The following is a 19,410-nucleotide window of genomic DNA, read 5'->3' as shown; positions in this document are numbered from 1 at the left end:
CTGCTAGAAAACTGAAAAGGAAATAACTTTAGATAAAATGAAATTAATAGTCTGCCATAGCTGCCTGTCAGCTGTCTTACTGACTCTCCAGTGTAAGGCAGAAGGGGGTAGTGAGACTTAGGAATAAAGAGAGAAAATTCAGGAAGACTTTAATTCAGTCTTATCACCGTGGGTCAAGAAAGATATTTTTGCTCCTTGATAGAATCTGTTCCCAGAGCATTTTCTGAGAAATGTCTCTATTAGCCTAACTCTAGGACTTCCTTCCCAGGGTCCACCGTTGCTGCCTGTTAGAGCACCCTCGACCTCCTGGCATTGTTGGTAAACTCTGTGCTTGTATATTTTTAGGGGAGAGTTTCCTGAGCTTTTATCAGATTTGCAAATGGGTCTGTGACACCAGAAAGATAAAAACCCCAAATGACCTCCCCTCCAGGTGGGTATCTAACTCATATGTTAACTACTGTGTGCATTATCTCCTCGAATACTCACAGTAACTCTTACATGTCACCTGCTGCATGCATTGTCTTCTCTAATTCTTACATTAATCGTGTGAAGTAGGTACTAGTATCCCGTTTTACAGATGAGAAAACTGAAGCTTAGAAAAATATCCTAGTTGCATAGCTGTCAAGCATCGTTTGAACCCACATCTGACACCAAAGGTCCAGCTAGGTGGGAGGGAGCTCTGTTTAATCACTAGTCTCAGTTACCAGGGAACTTCCTGCACTTGTGATGATGGCCCGGGTGACCCCAGGTACCTGCTTGGCCTTTGTTGTCTTGCCTGGGGAGGACACACGTTGGGGGTGGCCCCCAAAATTTGCGGGGTGGCCTTCTGGCTTTCTAGCCACTAGCCTTCTGCTGTGCCCCTGCCCAAAGGGAAGGAGGAGGAGGAGCGGGGCGCCTCGGGGAGGGCGGGCCCTGAGAGAGAGTTTGAAAAGAGGAAGGAAGTGGGGCCCGGCAGAGCGCCTAGCCACCCCCTGGCTGCTTCCCCACAGGACAACGCGAGGTGCTTGCAGGACCCCCGGCCCAGCCATGGCCCCCTGGCGTAAAACTGACAAGGAGCGACACGGCGTGGGTAGGTGTGGGCATGGGGGTCCTCAACAGAGAGAAGGGCAGGTGGCCAGAGGACCACACAGGAAGATGCTGTGGGGCCAGTGGCGCAGAGCACTGACTCAGCCTGCTGTAGGGCCAGCTGGGCGGGAGCGGGGAGGCAGGGGAAGAGGAAGGTGGGCACCCCACCCAGCAGCCATGCCCAGCCTGCTCCCTCTCTTGCTCACCACGGGGGCTGCCTCCTCTCTCCAAACACTTACGCGTTTCTTAGACGGGGGCCAGCAGAACACTTAGCAGCCTAGCTCTGTGTGTCAGGCTCCAGCTTTCCCAGGACTCCCTCACCTCATCTGGAGACTTGACCTCTTAGAGGGAGCATCCTTCCCTCTCCTGGCTGGGTCTTGCGTGGCCCAGAATGCCTCCCTCCACCCCTGTCCAAAGCGACACCCATCTGCCTGCTTCCCCTGCCTGTTCCTTCTGGGTCAGATGACCCCTGATTTGGCAGAGCATCCGGAGGGCAGTGCAGGCTTGGGGCATAGCGCTGGAGGGCAGGACCCTTCGCTCAGCCCCAGAGACCCTCTGGAGAGAAAAGCTCCTGCCAGGTCATGTGGGGATCTCCAAGAAGCCAGCCTCGCTCCTCAGCTTCAGCCACCTAAGCTCCCAGAGGCCTCTGCCTCAAGCTCGGGGGCGGAAGTGGTGGCTGGGGGAAGGGAGGCTTCAGGTACTGGGACTCTTTCTACTCAGTGGCACTGGTGGTGCAATCCCCATAGATTGCCTGCGGGTTTCAAAAACGTGTGAATTTAAAAACCACTCTGTGGCTTGCTACTCAGGCAGATAGGAGGCACCACCCTCGGAGATGAGGATTGAAGAGGTCAGATGTTGGAAGACCAAGAGTGATCCGATAGGGGGCTCCCAACGCTACTGCTGGAGGGACGCTGCCCTGGAGGTCTCAACGCTTTACGCATCCATTCACTAGTCTCCAGGCACCATGGAGTGTTTTAAGATAATGGTCCCTATCCAGTGAGCAAATAATAATGCATGCCCTCAAGGGGGCTCAGTTTCCCCATCTATAAAATGGGAAGTTTGAACTAGACTCGATACCTTTTGAACTACAAAGCCTTTCTAACTCTGGCCCTTCCAACTGGGAATATCAGGCTGAAACCTTTCTCAGGGGAAGATGGGGCCTGATAAATGGAGCAGGCCATTATAGGTGGAGGGACCAATGGAGTCTAGGAGATGAAAGCTGGACATGAAGGGAGTATCGGAGGTAAAAAAAAAAGCAAATCCAGGAGAGAAGAGCTGTAACTCCTTTTGCCTTAAGGGGAAGATGCATTGAAGGGAGTAAGTTGGAGTAAGTTGAAGCCACATTTTAGAAGGCTGTGAATGACAGGCAAAGTTGAGACTTTTTCCATTTTGGCAATGGGGAGCCACAGAGGACTTCTGAGCAGAGGAGGGACGTGAGATTTATGCTGAAACCAGCGTGGAAGGAGGCTGGCTGGACAGAAGAGCAAAGGTGCCTGGGTGGCAGACAAGGGATGGTATTGGTGGTCCAGGGTAACTAGGGCAGTTAATGGGGGAGACTGCGTGTGGTGAAAGACTCCCACCCTCTGTCCGAAGGGCTGCAGTGCATTTGTGCTGTGGTGTGAAGGTCATGGGCTCTGGTGCCTGCTCTTGGATTCCAGCTTCCAAAGCTTCCCAGCCCTGTGACTTACACAAGTTACTTACTCTCTCCAGGCCTCAGTTTCCTTGTCTGTGTAATGGGGCTGATAACCGCATCTGCTTTGCAGGGTTGTGGGAGGATGAAACGAGTTAATCCACATAAAGTGCCTAGAATGACAATTGTATAAATCCTCACTCAATGTTATCAATGATTATTTTTAGACTTTATCCTCTGCATGGGGGCCCAGTTCAGGACATGACATCAGAGGGTGAAACAGAGTCGGGTTCTCACCCTCCCTAGCAGAGGAAGTCCCACCTGTGTGCTCAGTGACCAGGAACTCTGTTAGGCCCTAGGCCCAGAGGCTTCTTCTGATGGTATAACTGACGTTTTTCACGCCTACCTACGAAAATTCTATTTTAGGGAGGAGGTCAAAATGTATATGACCTTTTGGGGAGCCAGAGAGCACTTAGCAGGTGTCTGCTCATCGAGGGGTTTCTTTTCCTCTGCAGATGAATGTCAGAAGTAAGGAAGGTAAAACTCCAGCCCTCCTCTGCGGATGATGGGTAGATGGAAGGGAACAGCAAGGCTTAGGTTATGGTGAGACAGGGAACTGGAGTCACCTAGAAGAAAGAGCAGTGGCCTGAGAGTAAGGAGTCTGAGTTCTAGTTCTGACACCATCACTATTTGCAGACAGGTTTGTGCTCTAATTTGCACATTGCAAGTCTAGATATAAATACTTTTCTATCTCAGGGCGTTCTTTTCAAGCACATTTGAGATAATGCGTACAGAGGTTTGGAGAAAGACAAAGAGAGCCATGTAAAGGATAAGGGGGTTCCTGGAGTATCTCCGGAGTCCCAGCCAGCCTGACTCAAGGGAAACCTGAGCTTGGCTTTCCCTTTTGGTTTCCTCTTCGGTACGGGTAGCATTTAGCCACCCTTCTTCTGGCCTAATTGACAAGGGCTTCTGGTGTCTATTTTTCTGGGAGGCTGGCTTTTCTGGGGGCAGCTTCATTACCAGAACTACTTGGCTTCTTTTTCATCTTACTGTCTGGCGGGCAGCCAGAGGGACTCTCATGTAGATCCCTGGTCAGGTTCTCTTTACTTCCTTGATGGAGCCTTAAAATGTGATGCATTCGAGTTCCAGAGAGGACCTTCGGGTGGGGAGAGGAGTTTACACAGACAAGACAACGTAGCTATGATGTAAAAAAAGACACAGCCTTTGAGGAGATATGCGTAAGTTCAGAGGCTTGGGCTGTGAGTTCAAATCTGGGCCTGTTTCCTCATCTATAAAGTAGGGGTCATAATGATAATATGGATCTCCTGAGATTGTTGTGAGGATTGAATGGGGTAATGCATAAAAAAGCACATAGTAATGATGAGACTGGGTCAACGAAAGTTAGCGACTGAGGACAAGGGGGTTACTTAACAGTTCCGGAGCTGAGAGAGACCGAGGGTAACGCACCCTAATGCCAGGTTCAGGACAGTCAGGCCTTACAAGAGTAAGTGTACTATTTTATGGTTTGTAAGTCCCATTCTCATGCAGTATCTTTGCTTGGCTTCAGAACATCTATTGTTATTCTCATTTTACAGGTTCCAGAGTTGACATAACTTGAAATTACTTGGGCTGGGCCTTAAATTCCGTTGACTTCAGACACCAGGCTCTTTGCACAACACTAGGAGGACGTGGGAGGAGGAACATCATAGGCAAAGACAGGAGGCTGGAATATGTGCAGCACTGGGGACAAACAATAAATAGATAAATAGTCTGCTTTGGTTTTAGTGGAAGTTTGTAATTAGAAAAAAAAAATTCTTGGCGAGGTAGATTATAGCCAGATTGTGAAGGGCTTTGTGTGCCAAGCTTATTAGTTTGGACTTCATCCTGTGAGCAGTGGATTTTTTGTGCAGCTATGTCACCTATAAGAAGATAATTTTAAAAATTTAGAGAGAGAGACACACACAATATCTTCCTGTGTGTGTCTCTCTCCAAATGTTCCCTTTTAAGAAGGACAACAGTCATATTGCATTAGGGCCCACCCTAATGACCTCATCTTAACTTTATTACCTCAATGGACACTATGCCCAAATAGGGTTTCATTCTGAGCTCCTGGGGGCTGGGACTCTTAACACACCTTTTGTTTGGTGGGGAGGGGCGCAATTCAATTCGTAACAGCCTCTGCAAAAGTCAGAAGGGGTCTCTTCCACATCTTGATTGGGGAATATGGATGAGTTTGAGACCTCTCCCTGGTCCAGGGATGCAGGTGATGCTGCTGCAACCCAGGACCCTGGACAGAGCTGGTCCACAGTGAGATGGACAGATTTGCCGTGGGCAGTGGGTGCTTGAGTCCCTTGCAGTGCAAGCTCTTCTTACTGGGAAGAAAAATCCACTCAAAGCAGTTCACTTAAAAGGTGCGTGGTGTGTATGTGTATGTGAGGAGGAAAAGTGGTGTATTTTAAGCATCAGGAGAAATCAAACAGAAATCCAGGCCTCTGGAAGGGCCTTGGACTGAGGAGCCCTGGAAACCTCTGCCTCTCTCCTTCCGGCTTCCCTGCCGTGCTCTAAACCTGCGAGCTCTGTTCTCCTTTCTCTCCTCCCCCTCATAACTCTCATATTCTGAGAACACTCTAACGGTGGCCCCAGCATGCCACCCACCTCAACCTGGCATGACTTTGCGGTTCAAGCATCCTCTGAATCTTCTCTCTGTGTTGGTTTGTTCAAATTCCTGAGAGAGACCATCTGAGTGAACTGACACGCCTTTTCAAGAAAGGCCACCCAAGTCAGAGGTCATTGCCAGGCTAAGAATGGGCCCCACTCTGATCAGGGGGCTGTCCCTGCCTGGTCCTTTACGCTGTGGCTGTGGGGTGGGGTCATGAGGCTTGCCACTCATCTGGCAGGATTTGTGGGTGGAGACAGACCCTTTGAGTAGGAGGCATGAGCTGAACATGCACCCTGAACATGCCCAGGGCAGAACGCCGCTACAGAGGGACCGGCTATACTGCCCTTGTTGCCAAAGGTAATGCTAGGGAGGAGGGCTAGAGACCGTGGTTTACACACTGACTTGTTCACTTTTTCACTCATTCATTCTCCATTTCTTTCTTCCACATTTGTTGAGCATTTCCTGTGTGCTAGGCACTGTGCTAGACACTTGAGATTACTAGAATTTGGCCAAAATGGTTCCTGTCCTTTTGGAACTTATAATCTAGTGGGAAAGACAAAAAGAACCTTGTGGGAAAATCAATAAACATGTCACCACAAATTGTGACGTGCTACTGTGACAGAGGAGTTTGTTCCATGAATGAGAATACTGGAGGCAGACATCTTAAACTGGTTGGTCTCAGAAGGCCTCTGAGAAGCCATGGAAAAAGAATTCCAAAGGAAATGCTTGGAGGGATCTTAGTGCGTGTATCTTTGCGATGGAGGCCAACTTTATCTAGTACGTGTATCTTCACCTTTGGACTGACCTGCAGAAATTAGTCTGCTGCAACAAAAACACAGGGATTGGAAATCTGATTCCTTCCTGCCACCAATTCTCAGGTGCCCGGGCCTCCTGCTTTCTGATCCTTCAGCAATTTGGGGTTGTGTCAGAGTGCCTGCTGGGCTGGCTGCTGGAGTCCGTGTAAGGAGACTGTCCTAATCCCTAGGCTTATGGGACCCTCATTAGTTAGTGGCCGTTCTGCCCCCACCCATACTGTCTGGGTTTGAATGAGCCTTGACAGACTGTGTTTGCTAAGCTCTGCTTCCTCCCAAGATCTGCATCTCTATATTGCTGCTGTATTTTGAGACAGGCGGTGTAGTCACCATAATATTCTGCTAATTTCTGGACCTTTGGACTTGGACTTCTTGTTTGTTTGTTTTAAAGCTTCCAGGCCTTTAATTTAATAGACAATTAAACATGGGTGCCCCACTCTGTGTTCTGCAGCAAATGTTCTGTAAATGGGGAATTCTAATGCTTATCGCCACCCAGCTCCAGGAGAATCTGGGTAGAGACACCACATATGTTCCCTGTAATAGGTACTTTCTCCTTTCTTCCCACTTTCTTTAGTTGGTGTAAGTTGAAAAGCAATCAGGCTGAGTTTGTCCGCTTCTTAAGTCTTACTCGGTTTTTGGTTCTCCTTGGAGAAAGTCATCCATCCCTTGCCCCTGTGACCGCACTGGGACACTGTCAGCTTCTGCATTGATTTAAAGAATCTTGGCAGGAGGGGGATGTGACTTGACAATGTGGGCACTTTTCCGGACCCCTCTCCAGACATTGCCCCAGGGCACTCAGAGGTCCCCTGACAATATGTGATCCCTTGGGTCCAAGCCTAAACTGGGAAGGTGAAGGGGACCTTGGTGGACAACGTGACTCTCACACACCGTGTCTCAGCATCCAGCACAGAGTCTGAACAGAGCCAGTGCTGAGCAGGCATTCGCAGGGTTAGATTAAGTGGTAGCAATCCAGGTCTTGAGAGACCACAACTGGTGTGCAGGGCTGCAGCAAAGGGGCATGCCTCGTGCCAGCTGGACCCTGAGGATTTGCCCAGGAAGTGGGATGTTGCTGCTTGCCTCACTGGTGGTGGCAGTAACGGAGTTGTCTCAGGAAAGAGTGTTCCAGGTAGGATGTGCAGCCAATGCAAAGGTCCTAAGGAGGAAGCCTTTCTGACACGTGGGAGGCCAGGGTGGATAGAATAGAGGAAGCCAAGGGGCAGAACAGTAGGAAATGAGTTCTCTGAGTAGAGGTGTGTTGAGTACTGCCTGATACATGTTACAAGGACTTTGGCTTTTACTCTGAGTGGAAGGGAGTGGGGCATTGTAGGGTTTGAGCAGAATTGCAGGGTGTTCTGTCTTACCCTTTGAAAGGATTTGTCTAGAAGTTTTATAGTTAACAGGTGGAGGGGAATTAAATGTTGAAGCAGGGAGGTCAGTAAGGCAGTCACTACAATAACCCAGGCAAGAGATGATGGGGGCCCACCCAGGGAGGCAGCAGTAGAGGAGGCGAGGTGTGCTCAGCTGTGTGTGTTGTAAGTGCAGCAAATGGGATTTTCCTCACAGATTGGCTGTGGGTACGAGGGGAAGAGAGTAGTCAGAGGTGACACCACAGGTTTTGGTCTGAGCAGCTGGAAGAGTGGAACTGCATGCAGCGTTCCTTAGTTAGCCCCCTGATCTAAGTTGTCATTGACAACATCCTAAATAAAAACATTGCCTCACCTTTTCCCAGCACCGTAGACTTATAAAGAAAGCCCTTGTGGTATCCTGTTTAACCCTCACAGCCACATCTGGCTCCTCCATAGAATGAAAATCCCATGACAGCAACACTGTGTTCCCTGTCCTGCTCCAGCCCAGGGGGCCTGGCACAGAGCAGGAGATCAGTTAGTAGCTGTTGATTGGATGGGCGGGGGTGGGGGTGGGGGGGTGGGGGTGAATGGATGGGTGGGTGGATGAATGAGTGGGCTGAGGTGGAGGATGGAGAGGGGACTGAGGTTGGAGTTCTTACACTCTCTGGTGGCCTCCCGAGGTTCAGATAGACCGAGTTGCCCCATCTTGCCTTCACCTGCCCACCCCGCCCCCGCCCTGGCAGCAGGCTGAACCCCGTGAGAGCAGCACAACAATAACTGGGTGTCCTTGAACTCTTCTCCAAGCACCTGACCCCTGCCGTTGGCCATGGCGCCAGGCCCCATGGTTCTCACCTTCGGGCTCCGTTCGGATGGCCCTGCTGTCCCTCACTGGGACCGTGCACCCATCAAACTGATTCCCCCTCCTTCCCCTTGCCCTTGAGGCCTTCCCTCCCCACCCACCTCCTCAGGGACTCTCACCCCAGTTCTTCCCCTTGCCCTTCCTCCACCCCTCCCTCTCCCTCCAGTCTCACTTCCTTCATGGGGCCTCTCTTCACCTCTCTCCTCTGAGAGCCCACAGCTGCCGTGGCCCACAGCTTAGCTCTCCACCCCCCGCCCTTTTTTAGACAGCTTCTTATTTCTTATGTGTTCATTTTGTCTCTTCAACTAGATTTTGCAAAAGCTCCAGGAGAGCAGGGGCCATCCCCTCTCCCCCCACGTTTCTAACTTTCTGTAGGATCCAGCAGAGTGCCAGACACTCCCTGCATTGGAGGTTGGGGGCTGGGAAATCAGCCCTTGGTTTCATCATAAAGCCTCTCTTCCCAACTGTAGTGTGTGAGTGTGTAATGTAGAAGCGAGTGTGAGAGAGAGAGAGTGTGTGTGTGTTTATGTGCCCCTGTAGGAGTACTGGGAAGGAGACAGTGAATCCTGGCTTGATGTTTTAGAGCAGGGCTCATCAGCCTTGATGCTATTGACATTTGGAGCCAGATACTTCTTGTTACGGGGCTGTCCTGTGCACTGTAGGATGCTTAGCAGCATCCCACACCTCTGCCAGCTAGAGGCTAGGAGCTCCTCCGATCCCGATCCACTCCCCCTCCCCAGATTATGACAACCGAAAATGTGTCCAGACATTGACATGTTCCTTTGGGGGCAAAATTGTCTCCGGTTGAGAATCACTGTTTTAGAGAACTCATGGGCATCTCAACTTTCTCCCTGTTGGCTGGGAATGTCACTTTGGCTCACCTGTGGCAAACTATAAGGTTTTTATGAGGATCCAATGGGGACAGCAGATGCTAAATACACATCCATTAGTGAGAGGCAGTGTGACGCAATGTTTGGAGGGGGGTGTGTTCTGGAGCCAGCCTGCCTGGGGTGAAATCCTGGCTCAGTCTCCTTCCTGGCTGTGTCACCCTGGCTACTCACTTCATCTTATACTACCTCAGTTTCCTCATCTGTAAATGGAGATGATAATAATTGTACCCACTGTAAGAATTGTGTGAGGATTAAATAGGTGACTGTGGGTAAAGCTTTTGGAGAAGTGTCTGATACAGAGAAAGTGCTCAGTAGCGGTTGTAATTCTCGCCCTCTCCTGGTCGGGGCAGGAACAGCTCCTCCTGCTTGGTTCCCTCTGGCTGTCATTCTCCTCCCTCACCCGCTGCTGACTTGCACCGGGTTTGAGCTCTGGCCTCGCTGCCGGAAGCTTCTGCTGGGTCATCGCCTTCACCCTCACGTTGCCTTGGTGCTGAGGCTGTCAACACCTTGCCCAGTGACTCCGGGCAAAAGGCTTGCGCGTATCAACAGACATGTTTCACTTGTGTCCAGAGTGGACCTGTCAGCTTGTGCTGCTGCTCCCTGGAACAGAGACCCCCCCGAAGCCCAGCTCAGGGACTAGAGAAGTGCGCTTCAGGCAATTACATTCTTTTTCTCTAATATTTGTGTTCCTCTTATATGGCTACCTCTACAAACTCTATTAACACTTGCTGTTTGCAGAAGCTTTTGTTTTCAAACGCGTCAGCAAATGGCAGGGCCCCAGATGAGGGAGAATCCATCCTGAAGGGTCACAGGGCACTTGATGGCTGCAATCAAGATTGACAGCCAAGCTGGGTCAGCATCTCACCAAGTGATCTCAAGAAATGCAAGGAAAAAGTTAGAAGAGAGACACCTGCCCTTCATGTCCATGTTTCTTCAGTTCAACAAATATTCATTAAGGCTCAATAAATATTGATTGAACTTCACATGGGAGCCAGATACTGTTCTCAGCTCTGGGAGCTCAGTGGCCAGCAAGGCAGACTCAGTCTCCATCCTCACTGAGGCTGAAGGAGATAAGTGTATACGTGTGTATATATATATATATATATATATATGTATATATATATATATATATATACACACACACACACACACACATATATACAAATCTAGTGTATACATGTGTATATATACTTACATACCTATGCACATTCATGCATACATATGCACACACACACAATAAATTGTGACATCAGCAATGGGCTGGTCGGGAAGTAAGGACTTTGGACTCTGATCTGGATTTGTCTCCACTTTCTACCACCTTCCAGCTGCATGGCTGGGGTCAAATTCCTTAATCTCTCTTTGAGTTTCTCATATGTTACGTGGAGGGTGATACCTTAGAGGGTTACTGTGAAGATTAAATGAACTGGTACAAGTAGAATGTGAGGAATTTTGTCTGTTGTATTTATCCAGATCTTTTAACCCCAATATCCAAAAGAGTATCTGGCACACAGTAGGTGCTCAAATGAATATCTGTTGAAAAATAGTATGTGCTTGGTACATAGTATGTGCTCAGTAAATGTTTACCATTGTGGGGGAGTCAAACAGAATGTGAAGTGGTTAAAATCCAGACTTCTGAATAACTCTGTCTCTAACTTATTTGTTAGAGATAATAGGTTAAGTTGTTTGCCTCAGTTTCCTCATCTAGAAATTCAAGCAAAATATTGTACTTATCTCTAACTTTGCACAAAGCACCGAGACCCCACCCTATCTGTTTCCATGAGCTGCATACTGTAACAATGGTATGTTTAATTTTTCCTTACTTCTCTTGATTTGGAGTCCTGATGAGCAGTGATTTGATTTCCAGGGTTGTTGGAAGTTTTCACCTATCTCAAAGTAGCTGTTCCTACTGGCTTGACAATTCGGGATTTCCAGCGTGAGAGTCCTCAGTGGGTTTGATGACCTCAGACGGCCCTGGCACTTAAATGCCCCTTTGATTCTTTGCCATAAGTATTTTGGTCTGGCTAGACTTGTCAGTAACCAGCTGCTGCCTCAGCTCCTGAGTACAGTATTTTGTTACAGGGAGTGGTCAGATCCTTCATGGGGATGTGTCCATATTCTCCAGGACACAGGAACCTCATATGAAAGGGAAAGCTGGAATGGGTGTCTGTGGGAATCCTTCCACCGCTTTTTTATCTTCCATGGATGTGCACGGCCAGGGCAGGGCAGGGCAGGCTGATTTCAACGATTTTTACTTATTGCTCATTCCTGTATCTTCCTCAAGGTTTTCTGCCCTTTGCATCACTCACTCAGCAGTTGAGAGTGGTTAGGCCTGCAGGGAGTGGGGAAGAAGATGACCTGTTCTGACACTGGTCAGAAGCAACTCAAGTGAGGTTCATAGATAAGCAATCGAACTTGAGCAAAGAGTGGCATTCTGGTTCAAAGTTTCCTGTTAGTCATTTAGAAAACTTAGCAGAATTGGGTATTGGTATGCAAAGCCACTTCCTTTGTTAATAATGTCTGATTTTCCCCAGATGGAGCTTTGAGAAGAGAGGTCCTCATGCAAAGGCAGAAATACATTTATAAATTAAAAGGCACCATCAGTTACTTTCATTTTCATATGTTGTGAGTCTTTGGAATGAATACAGACCTTCATGGTTGGACATCAGGTTTCAAGGTCTGTCCAGGATATCTTCTTAAACCAATCATTTGGTACTTTCTCATCTGACAGAGCTGGGCAGAGGGCAAGGAGAGATTTATAAGGAAAGATGGGGAGGATACAGCCAGGGAACAAAACAGAGTTTTGCCCTGCCATTCAAATATCTGGTGGCCAGACCTAATTTACTAGTGCTCCAGAGGCAGACACATATTATGGATGGTTTTCTTCTGTTGGAAACCTCGGTTGCCTCTGTGGCCCGGCCCGGCTCCACGACAGGCATGTCCTCAGACAGACCTCTGGGGCCAGAGGGGTCAGTGAGTAGAGAATCTGCAGAGTTAGGGCATCAGCAAGGTGGAGCGGGTCCAAACGCCAGTAGCCTGTGTGGGGACAGGGTCTCAAATCAGGCCAGGTGTGGAGAGAATGAAGCAACAAGGCATCTTTATTCAGGAGAAGAGAACTCTGAGTCCCCTGAGGGTCCTCCCAAGGTTCGCTTTTGGACAGTTTTATTCAGTGTTGAGCGACAGCACCTTTAGTTGCAAACTGCAGAGAAGCAGATTTCGAGGTGACACAAAGAAGAGCTCTGAAGGAGTTCCTCTGAGTGGATTGCTTTAGGAGCTATCATAATGGAAATAAAGAGAAAAGTGATTACCTTTTATTGAGCACTTAACTCTGGCCAGACTCAGAGTGAAGGTTTTTCCTGTGCATTAATCTCAGCTGAGCTTCCAAGGAATCCTGCAAAGCAGGGACCATCATCTCTTCATTCTTCCCAACGGAGGCTTGGGGAGGTAAAGTTACTGCTCAGGCAGGCTGCCACTGGCTCCTACAGTGCCTTCGTGTGAATTACAAAAAGACACCCTTCCGCTGGTGGACACAGTGCAGACCTTGGCAAGCAGATAAGGCACTGGGTGCCAGCGGGTGCCTCCGCTGGAGGCTCTTGGCTAGATGGCCTTGTGCTGAACAAAGGATGCACAATCATACTCTGCAACCCTGGGATTGAGGCCGGAGCTGGTCACAGGGCAGAACTGGGTTCAAGAGCCACATTTGCCTGACTCCAGAGATACTAGCTCATAATTCCCAAGATTTATCATCTCTCAGGATTGACACATCCCTATGAATGGTCACAAAGGCTAGTTGGTCCCTTAGTGACAGGGCTGGTTTGTATAGGTCTTTGGACTAAAAAGCCTACAAGTTTCCTCCTTTTCCCTCAGAGAGTGCAGCTCAGAGAGTGTGGCAAGATGGAAGCATGACGCGGGGTCTTGTGATCCCCTGAACACCTACCATGAGGTGCTATGGGGAGGCAGTGGGTGCAGAGCATGCATAAGGCACAAGACCGAGTTGGAGTCCTGGCTCTGTGATTTACTACCAGGTGGGTGGGTGGGTGGGTCTTGGGCAAGCCACTCAAACCCTCTGAACCTCAGTTTCCTCATCTGTAAAATAGGGATAGTGCCTACTCCACATATAGTTGTGATGACATGATAGGGCAATTGAGAATGTGCTCCCCTGTGACATAGTGAAGCACATTATAAATGTCACTTGTTTACATTTGAGGAGGATTCTGACCTCATCTCTTTCCCAAGGCCTCTTCACTGATGGGATCACTGGTTTCACTGCATCCGTAAGTTGTGATGGGTTGTGTTTTTATTTTTATTCATCTTAAAATATTTTCTGATTTCCCTAGTGAGTTCTTGTTTGACCCATTGGTTGTTTAAGGGTGTGTGGTTTAATTTACACATATTTGTGAATTTTCCAGGTTTTTTCCTATTTTTTTATTTCTAGCTTCTTTCCTCCTTGGTTGGAAAAGCTGCATTGTTTGAGTTCAGTCTTCTTTGATTTTATTGAGACTGGCTTTGTGGCCTATCACGTGATCTCTTCTGGAGAATGCTTCCTGTGCATCTGCGAAGAATGTGTTCTGCTGTTGTAGGACGGAGTACAATGTATAGACGTGTTAGGTCTGGTTATTTATAGTGTTGTTCAAGTCATCTCTTTCCCTATTGATTTCATGCCTAGTTCTATCCATTATTGATAGTAGAGTATTGAAGCCTCCAATTATTGTAGAACTATGTATTTCTCCCTTTAATTGTGTCAATGTTTGCTTTCCATATTTAAGTATGTATGTGTTTATAATTGCTATATCTTCTTGGTGTATTGACTCTTTTGCCAATATGTCCTTCTTTGTCTCTTGTAAAAATTTTGGCTTAAAGTCTCTTTTGTCTAATATTAGTATACCCAGCACAGCTCTCTTTTTGTTACTATGTGTGTGGAAGTTTTTTTCTATCATTCTTTTTTTTTTCTCTTTTTTTCCCTTTTCTTTTTTTTTTTTTATTGAAGTATAGTCAGTTTACAATGTTGTGTCAATTTCTGGTGTTTTCAGAATAATGTTTCAGTCATACATATACATACATACACTTGTTTTCATACTCTTTTTCATTCTAGGTTACTACAAGATATTGAATATAGTTCCCTGTGCTGTACAGTATAAACTTGTTGTTTATTTTATGTATAGTAGTTAGGATCTGCAAGTCTCAAATGCCCAATTTATCCTTTCCCAACCCCTTTCCCCCTGGTAACCATAGGTTTGTTTTCTATGTCTGTGAGTCTGTTTCTGTTTTGTAAATAAGTTCATTTGTGTCTTTTTTTAGATTCCACATAAAAGTGATATCATATAGTATTTTTCTTTCTCTTTCTGGCTTACTTTGCTTAGAATGATGATCTCCAAGTCCAGCCATGTTGCAGCAAATGGCATTATTTCATTCTTTTTATGGCTGAATAGTATTCCATTGTATAAATAAGCCACAGCTTCTTTATCCAGTGATGGACATTTAGATTGTTTCCATGTTTTGCCTATTGTAAATAGTGCTACTATGACATTGGGGTGCACGTATCTTTTTGAATTAGAGTTCCCTCCAGATATATGCCCAGGAGTGGGATTGCTGGATCATATGTAAGTCTTTTTTCAGTCTTTAAAGGAATCTCCATTCTGTTTTCCATAATGGCTCCACTGAACTACATTGCTACCAACAGTGTAGGACGGTTCCCTTTTCTCCACACCCTCTCCAGCATTCATCATTTGTGGACTTTTTCATGATGACCTCATTCTTTTATTTTGAACTTATTTGTGTCTTTGGATCTAAAGAGAATCTATTGTAGACAACATACAGTTGTTCATGGTTTTTTTTGGTTTTTGTTTTTTAATCCTTTCTGTAAATCTGTGCCTTCTGACAGAGGTTTATTACATTTACATTTAAAGTAAATACTTATAAGAAAGGATTTATTTCTAACATTTTGCCATTTGTTTTCTATATATGTTAAACATTTTGTTGTTGTTGTTGTTCCTCAGTTCTTTGTTACTACCTTCTGTGCTTAGCTTTTTTTTTTTTTTTCTGGTTTGCTGTTTTGTTTCCCTTCTCATTTATTTTTCTCTATATTTTTTCTTTGTCTTTCTTTCTTTTTTTTTTTTTAGTGGTTAACCTGGGGTTTAACGTCAATATCTTACATTTATAATAGTGTAGTTTTAAGTTGATACCAACTGAGCCTCAACAGTATGCAAAAATCTCTGCTTCTGTATAGGTCTGTCGCTCCACTTTAGTTTTGTTGCTGTCACACAGTACATCTTTATACATTGGGTGCACATTATCATAGATTTATAATTCTTATTTTATGCATTTGTCTTTCCAGTTGTCTGTTAGTGGTGAACTTCCTGTTTGTGCTTATCTCTTAATTTCTCCTTCATTTTTGAAGGATAATTTTGTGTGACATAGAATTCTTGGTTGGCACTTTTTTTTTCTTTCAGCACTTTAAATATGTCGTTCCACTGCCTTCTAGCCTCTCTGGCTTTTGAAGAGAAATCATTTGTTCGTTTTACTGAGGAATCTTTGTGCATGATGAATGCTCCTCTTTTGCTATTTAAGATTCTTTGTTTTTGTTTTTTGACAAATTGACTGTTATGTCTTGGTGTGGATCTCTTTAAGTTTATCCTACTTGGATTTCATTGAGCTGCTTGGATGTGTAGATTCGTGGCTTCCGTCAAACAGAAGTTTTTACCTATTATTTCTTCAAGTATTTTTTTCTGCCACTTTCCTTTCCTCTTATTGTAGAACTCCCATACATAAACATTGGTGTGCTTGTTAGTGTCCCACAGGTCACTTAGGCTCTGTTAATTTTTCTTCATTCTTTGTTCTTTCTGCTCCTCAGTCTGGCTAATCTCAACTGACCTATTTTCAAGGCCATTGATTCCTTCTTCTCCCTGCTTAAATCTGATGTTGAAGCTCTCTAATGAAATTTTCACATTTGTTATTTGTACTTTCCAGCTCCAGAATTTTTATTTGAATTAAAAACAAAATAATTTCTCTTTCTTTAATGCTATTCTGTTTTCTGAGACATTATTCCCTTAGTTTCCTTTAATTCTTTGTCCATAGTTTCTTTTAGCTATTGGGACATAATTAAGACAATTGACTTTAAAGTCTTTGTCTCCTAAGTCCAATGTCTATCCTTCTTCAGGGACACTTTCTATTAATTTCTTTTTGTTTTTTTTTCCTGTGAATGGGCCATACTTTCTTACATGCCTCATAATTTTGTGTTGAAAACTGGCTATCTTGAATATTATGATGTATTAACTCAGGCATCAGATTCTCCTTCCTTGCCAGGACGTGTTGTCACTGCTCGATATAGATTGTAGTAGCTTGTTTAGTCACTTTTCTAAAGCATTTTTGTTAGGACTGTATTATTTGTTGCATGTGGTCACTGAAGTCTCTAAATACTTTGAACTGAGAGAAAAAAATCTAGTCTTTAGAGCTAGACTCTGTGTGTGTATGTGTTGGGGTGTGCCTTCAGCACTTGGCCAGGCCATTTACAGCTCTGCCTTAGCCTGCATTTCCTGCCTGCATGGAGCTTAAGGGTCAACCAGCATTGAGAGTGTTGGGTTTCCTCACATGCTTTCTCAGCACATCTCCAATTCTTCATGGCCTTCTAGATCCCCCGGGGTATATATGGGTGTTCTTCAAAGCTTTTACTCTCCAAGGCATATTGCTCTGAAGCCTTTCCTCCCAGGCTTACTGGTGGGATTATTGTTTGCCCCAACTTATATTCTGTACCCCATGTGGAAGCAGGTAGTCCTTTTGACTTTAAATGTTTGTTGTTGTTGTTGTTGTTTTAACCAATGCCCTTTACATAGCTGCTTCTCTGCCCTAAGAGAGTCCCAAGTCAAGGAAATAAAGGCCATCTCATAGCTTCTGTCCTTCAGAGCCCCCACAGACAGCTCAAAACAGACAACTACGATCTTGGGACTGGGTCCTCTCTGCTCCCTCAAGCCACATGAACCCACACCAGGGACATGAAATACCATCTTCAAGACTGCCACCAAGTTGGGGAGCAGAGAATGGGGGACAGGATAAGTTAAAGTGCCATAAAACCTTTGCCAGGTTTCAGTTGCTTTTTTTCTTGAATAAACATTTTCTTGGTTGCTGTAAACTTTTTGACTATTTTTCAGAGTTTTGATAAAGTTGATTCTGATGGTTTTTGCCAGACTTTTCATTGCTTCTGTAGAGGAACAGGCACTTGGAATTCCCTACTTCACCATTTTTGCTGATTTCACCTAAGAAGTAGGTTTTGAATGCGTTTTGTTTGCTGACCAATGAGAAAATAGAGGACCAAAGGGAGAGGGAATGAACTGAGTCAGTGGTAAGACTGCCAAGATGACTCAAGATTCCTTTTATTTAGTGTAATCTGCCTTCTGCACTGTTTGGTCACATGGTTCAGCAGCAACGAGTCTCTTCTTGGTTTGAAGACCACTGGGATCAGAGGGACAAAGCAGTGGTCTCCTCATGGGCCTACCCACATGCACTGTGCCTCCGTCTGTCCGCTCGTCACACAGCAGCTAGACCAATGGTCAGTGTAATGGAGTTACATCACTCCCCTGCTTAACACCCTTCAGCCTTCCGTCCACTGGTGTATCTATGCAATGGAGCATTATTCAGCCACAGAAATGAATGAAATACTAACAGTTTCTACAACATGCATGAATCTTGAAAACCTTGTTCTGAGTAAAAGAAGCCAGTTGCAAAAAACCACATATTATACGATTCCGTTTGTTTGAATTGTCCAGAATAGGCAAATCTACAAAGACAGAAAGTAGACTAGTGGCTGCTTGTGGCTGCAGGGACTTTTTTGAGGTGATGAGAATGTTCTAAATTAATCACAGCGATGGTTTCACAACTCTGTGAGTAAATCATCGAATTATATGCTTTAAATGGGCAAATTTTATCTCAATAAAGCTATTAACAAAAAACTAAATAAAATCCCTCCAGCTTCCCATTCTCTTGGAATGGAGCCCAAGCTCATCACGAGGCCCTGCGTGGCCTGGTTCTTGCCTCTCCAGCCTCACCTGTGTCACCCCCTCCTCTCGTCTCATACTCCATCCACAGCAGCTTCCTGTATACTTTCTGAATGTGCCAAGTGCCTTCCTCATTCAGGGCCTCCTTCCTGAAATTGCCTTCCCCTCGCTGTTCCCGCAGCTGGCTTGTCTGAGTCCTCCACGTCTAGTCAGCCCAGGGAGACCTTTCCCAATTACCCCAACAAAAGCCGAAGCCCCCATGGTTCTCTGCTAGGCCCTGTTTGTTTCCTCCATCACGTGTATTGGATTTCGTAACCTTATATTTATTTGCGCATTCACCAGAAGAGCAAGATCAGTGTCCAGCATGTGCCTGGCATAGTACGGGCGCTTACTGAGTGTCTGCTGTATGAATGAATGAGGAGAGGAGAACCTTGTAGGATCATACCGTGATTTTCCTTAAGTCAAACCATGTGTGTTTTGATTCACATGTCAAATTAAGCATCATTGTGTCCTATTCTGTTCTTGAAGACCTCCCATGCTGGTGATTCCTTAAGTAAGTTTCATCCCTAACCTGAATTAACAGTATGGCCTGGTCCTCACTTAGCAAGTGATGCTGAGCAGGGCCTGAGCACGGCAATGGTATGGTGTCATCTCATGTTCCAAGGGCTTAACGGAGCCTCTGATAGCACAGAGGGGACTCGGAGTGTTTCCATAGCCAACAGCTCCCTGGGAACTGACAGTGTAAATGGGGAGGCAGAGCATACCTTTGAATGTTACGTACTCATATGAGTCCTACCATATTTGGTAGGGGGAGTTGGCTAGTGTGGCCTAGAGAAGCCAGGGAGGTCCTCAGGGAGGAGGCAGGACTCTGGCCTGAAAGATTTTCTTTGGTGAAGGCTAAGGAACACTCATTTTTAGATAGAGGAGCAAAGGTTGGGTAGGGCTGGGTAGAAGAAAGTTATGACTTTCTTAGTCAGTGAAGGTTTGGGTGGTCTTTGAGTGGCACGGAGACTGGCATTTTAGGCTGCTGTCACTAGGATGGAGTAATTGGGGAGCAGCAGGTAGCCCACGATAGAGAATATGGAAGTTAGATACCAATTTTCCTGTCCCTTCCTAGCCTGATGACTGTGGCCAAATTGTTTAACCGCTCAGCGCCTCGATTTCC

The 19,410-nt window shown here is 46.1% G+C and overlaps 1 protein-coding gene across 1 annotated transcript in view; it reads left to right on the top strand.

The window, feature by feature from the left end:
* The first annotated feature begins 919 nt into the window (after window positions 1-919).
* DOCK2 (dedicator of cytokinesis 2) overlaps window positions 920-19,410 on the top strand; it is a 371,427-nt gene continuing 352,936 nt past the window's right edge. Inside the window, exon 1 of the mRNA XM_014563918.2 lies at window positions 920-1,069. Within this exon, the coding sequence (XP_014419404.2) occupies window positions 1,027-1,069 (43 nt within the window). The 5' untranslated portion in view covers window positions 920-1,026. The remainder of the gene's footprint in view (window positions 1,070-19,410) is intronic.

The sequence above is a fragment of the Camelus ferus genome, chromosome 22 (genome assembly GCF_009834535.1).
Source record: "Camelus ferus isolate YT-003-E chromosome 22, BCGSAC_Cfer_1.0, whole genome shotgun sequence".
In the NCBI taxonomy this organism is placed as follows: Eukaryota; Metazoa; Chordata; class Mammalia; order Artiodactyla; family Camelidae; genus Camelus; species Camelus ferus.
The sequence above is the reverse complement of the archived record's forward strand: the minus strand, read 5'-3'. Positions and strand labels throughout refer to the sequence as shown.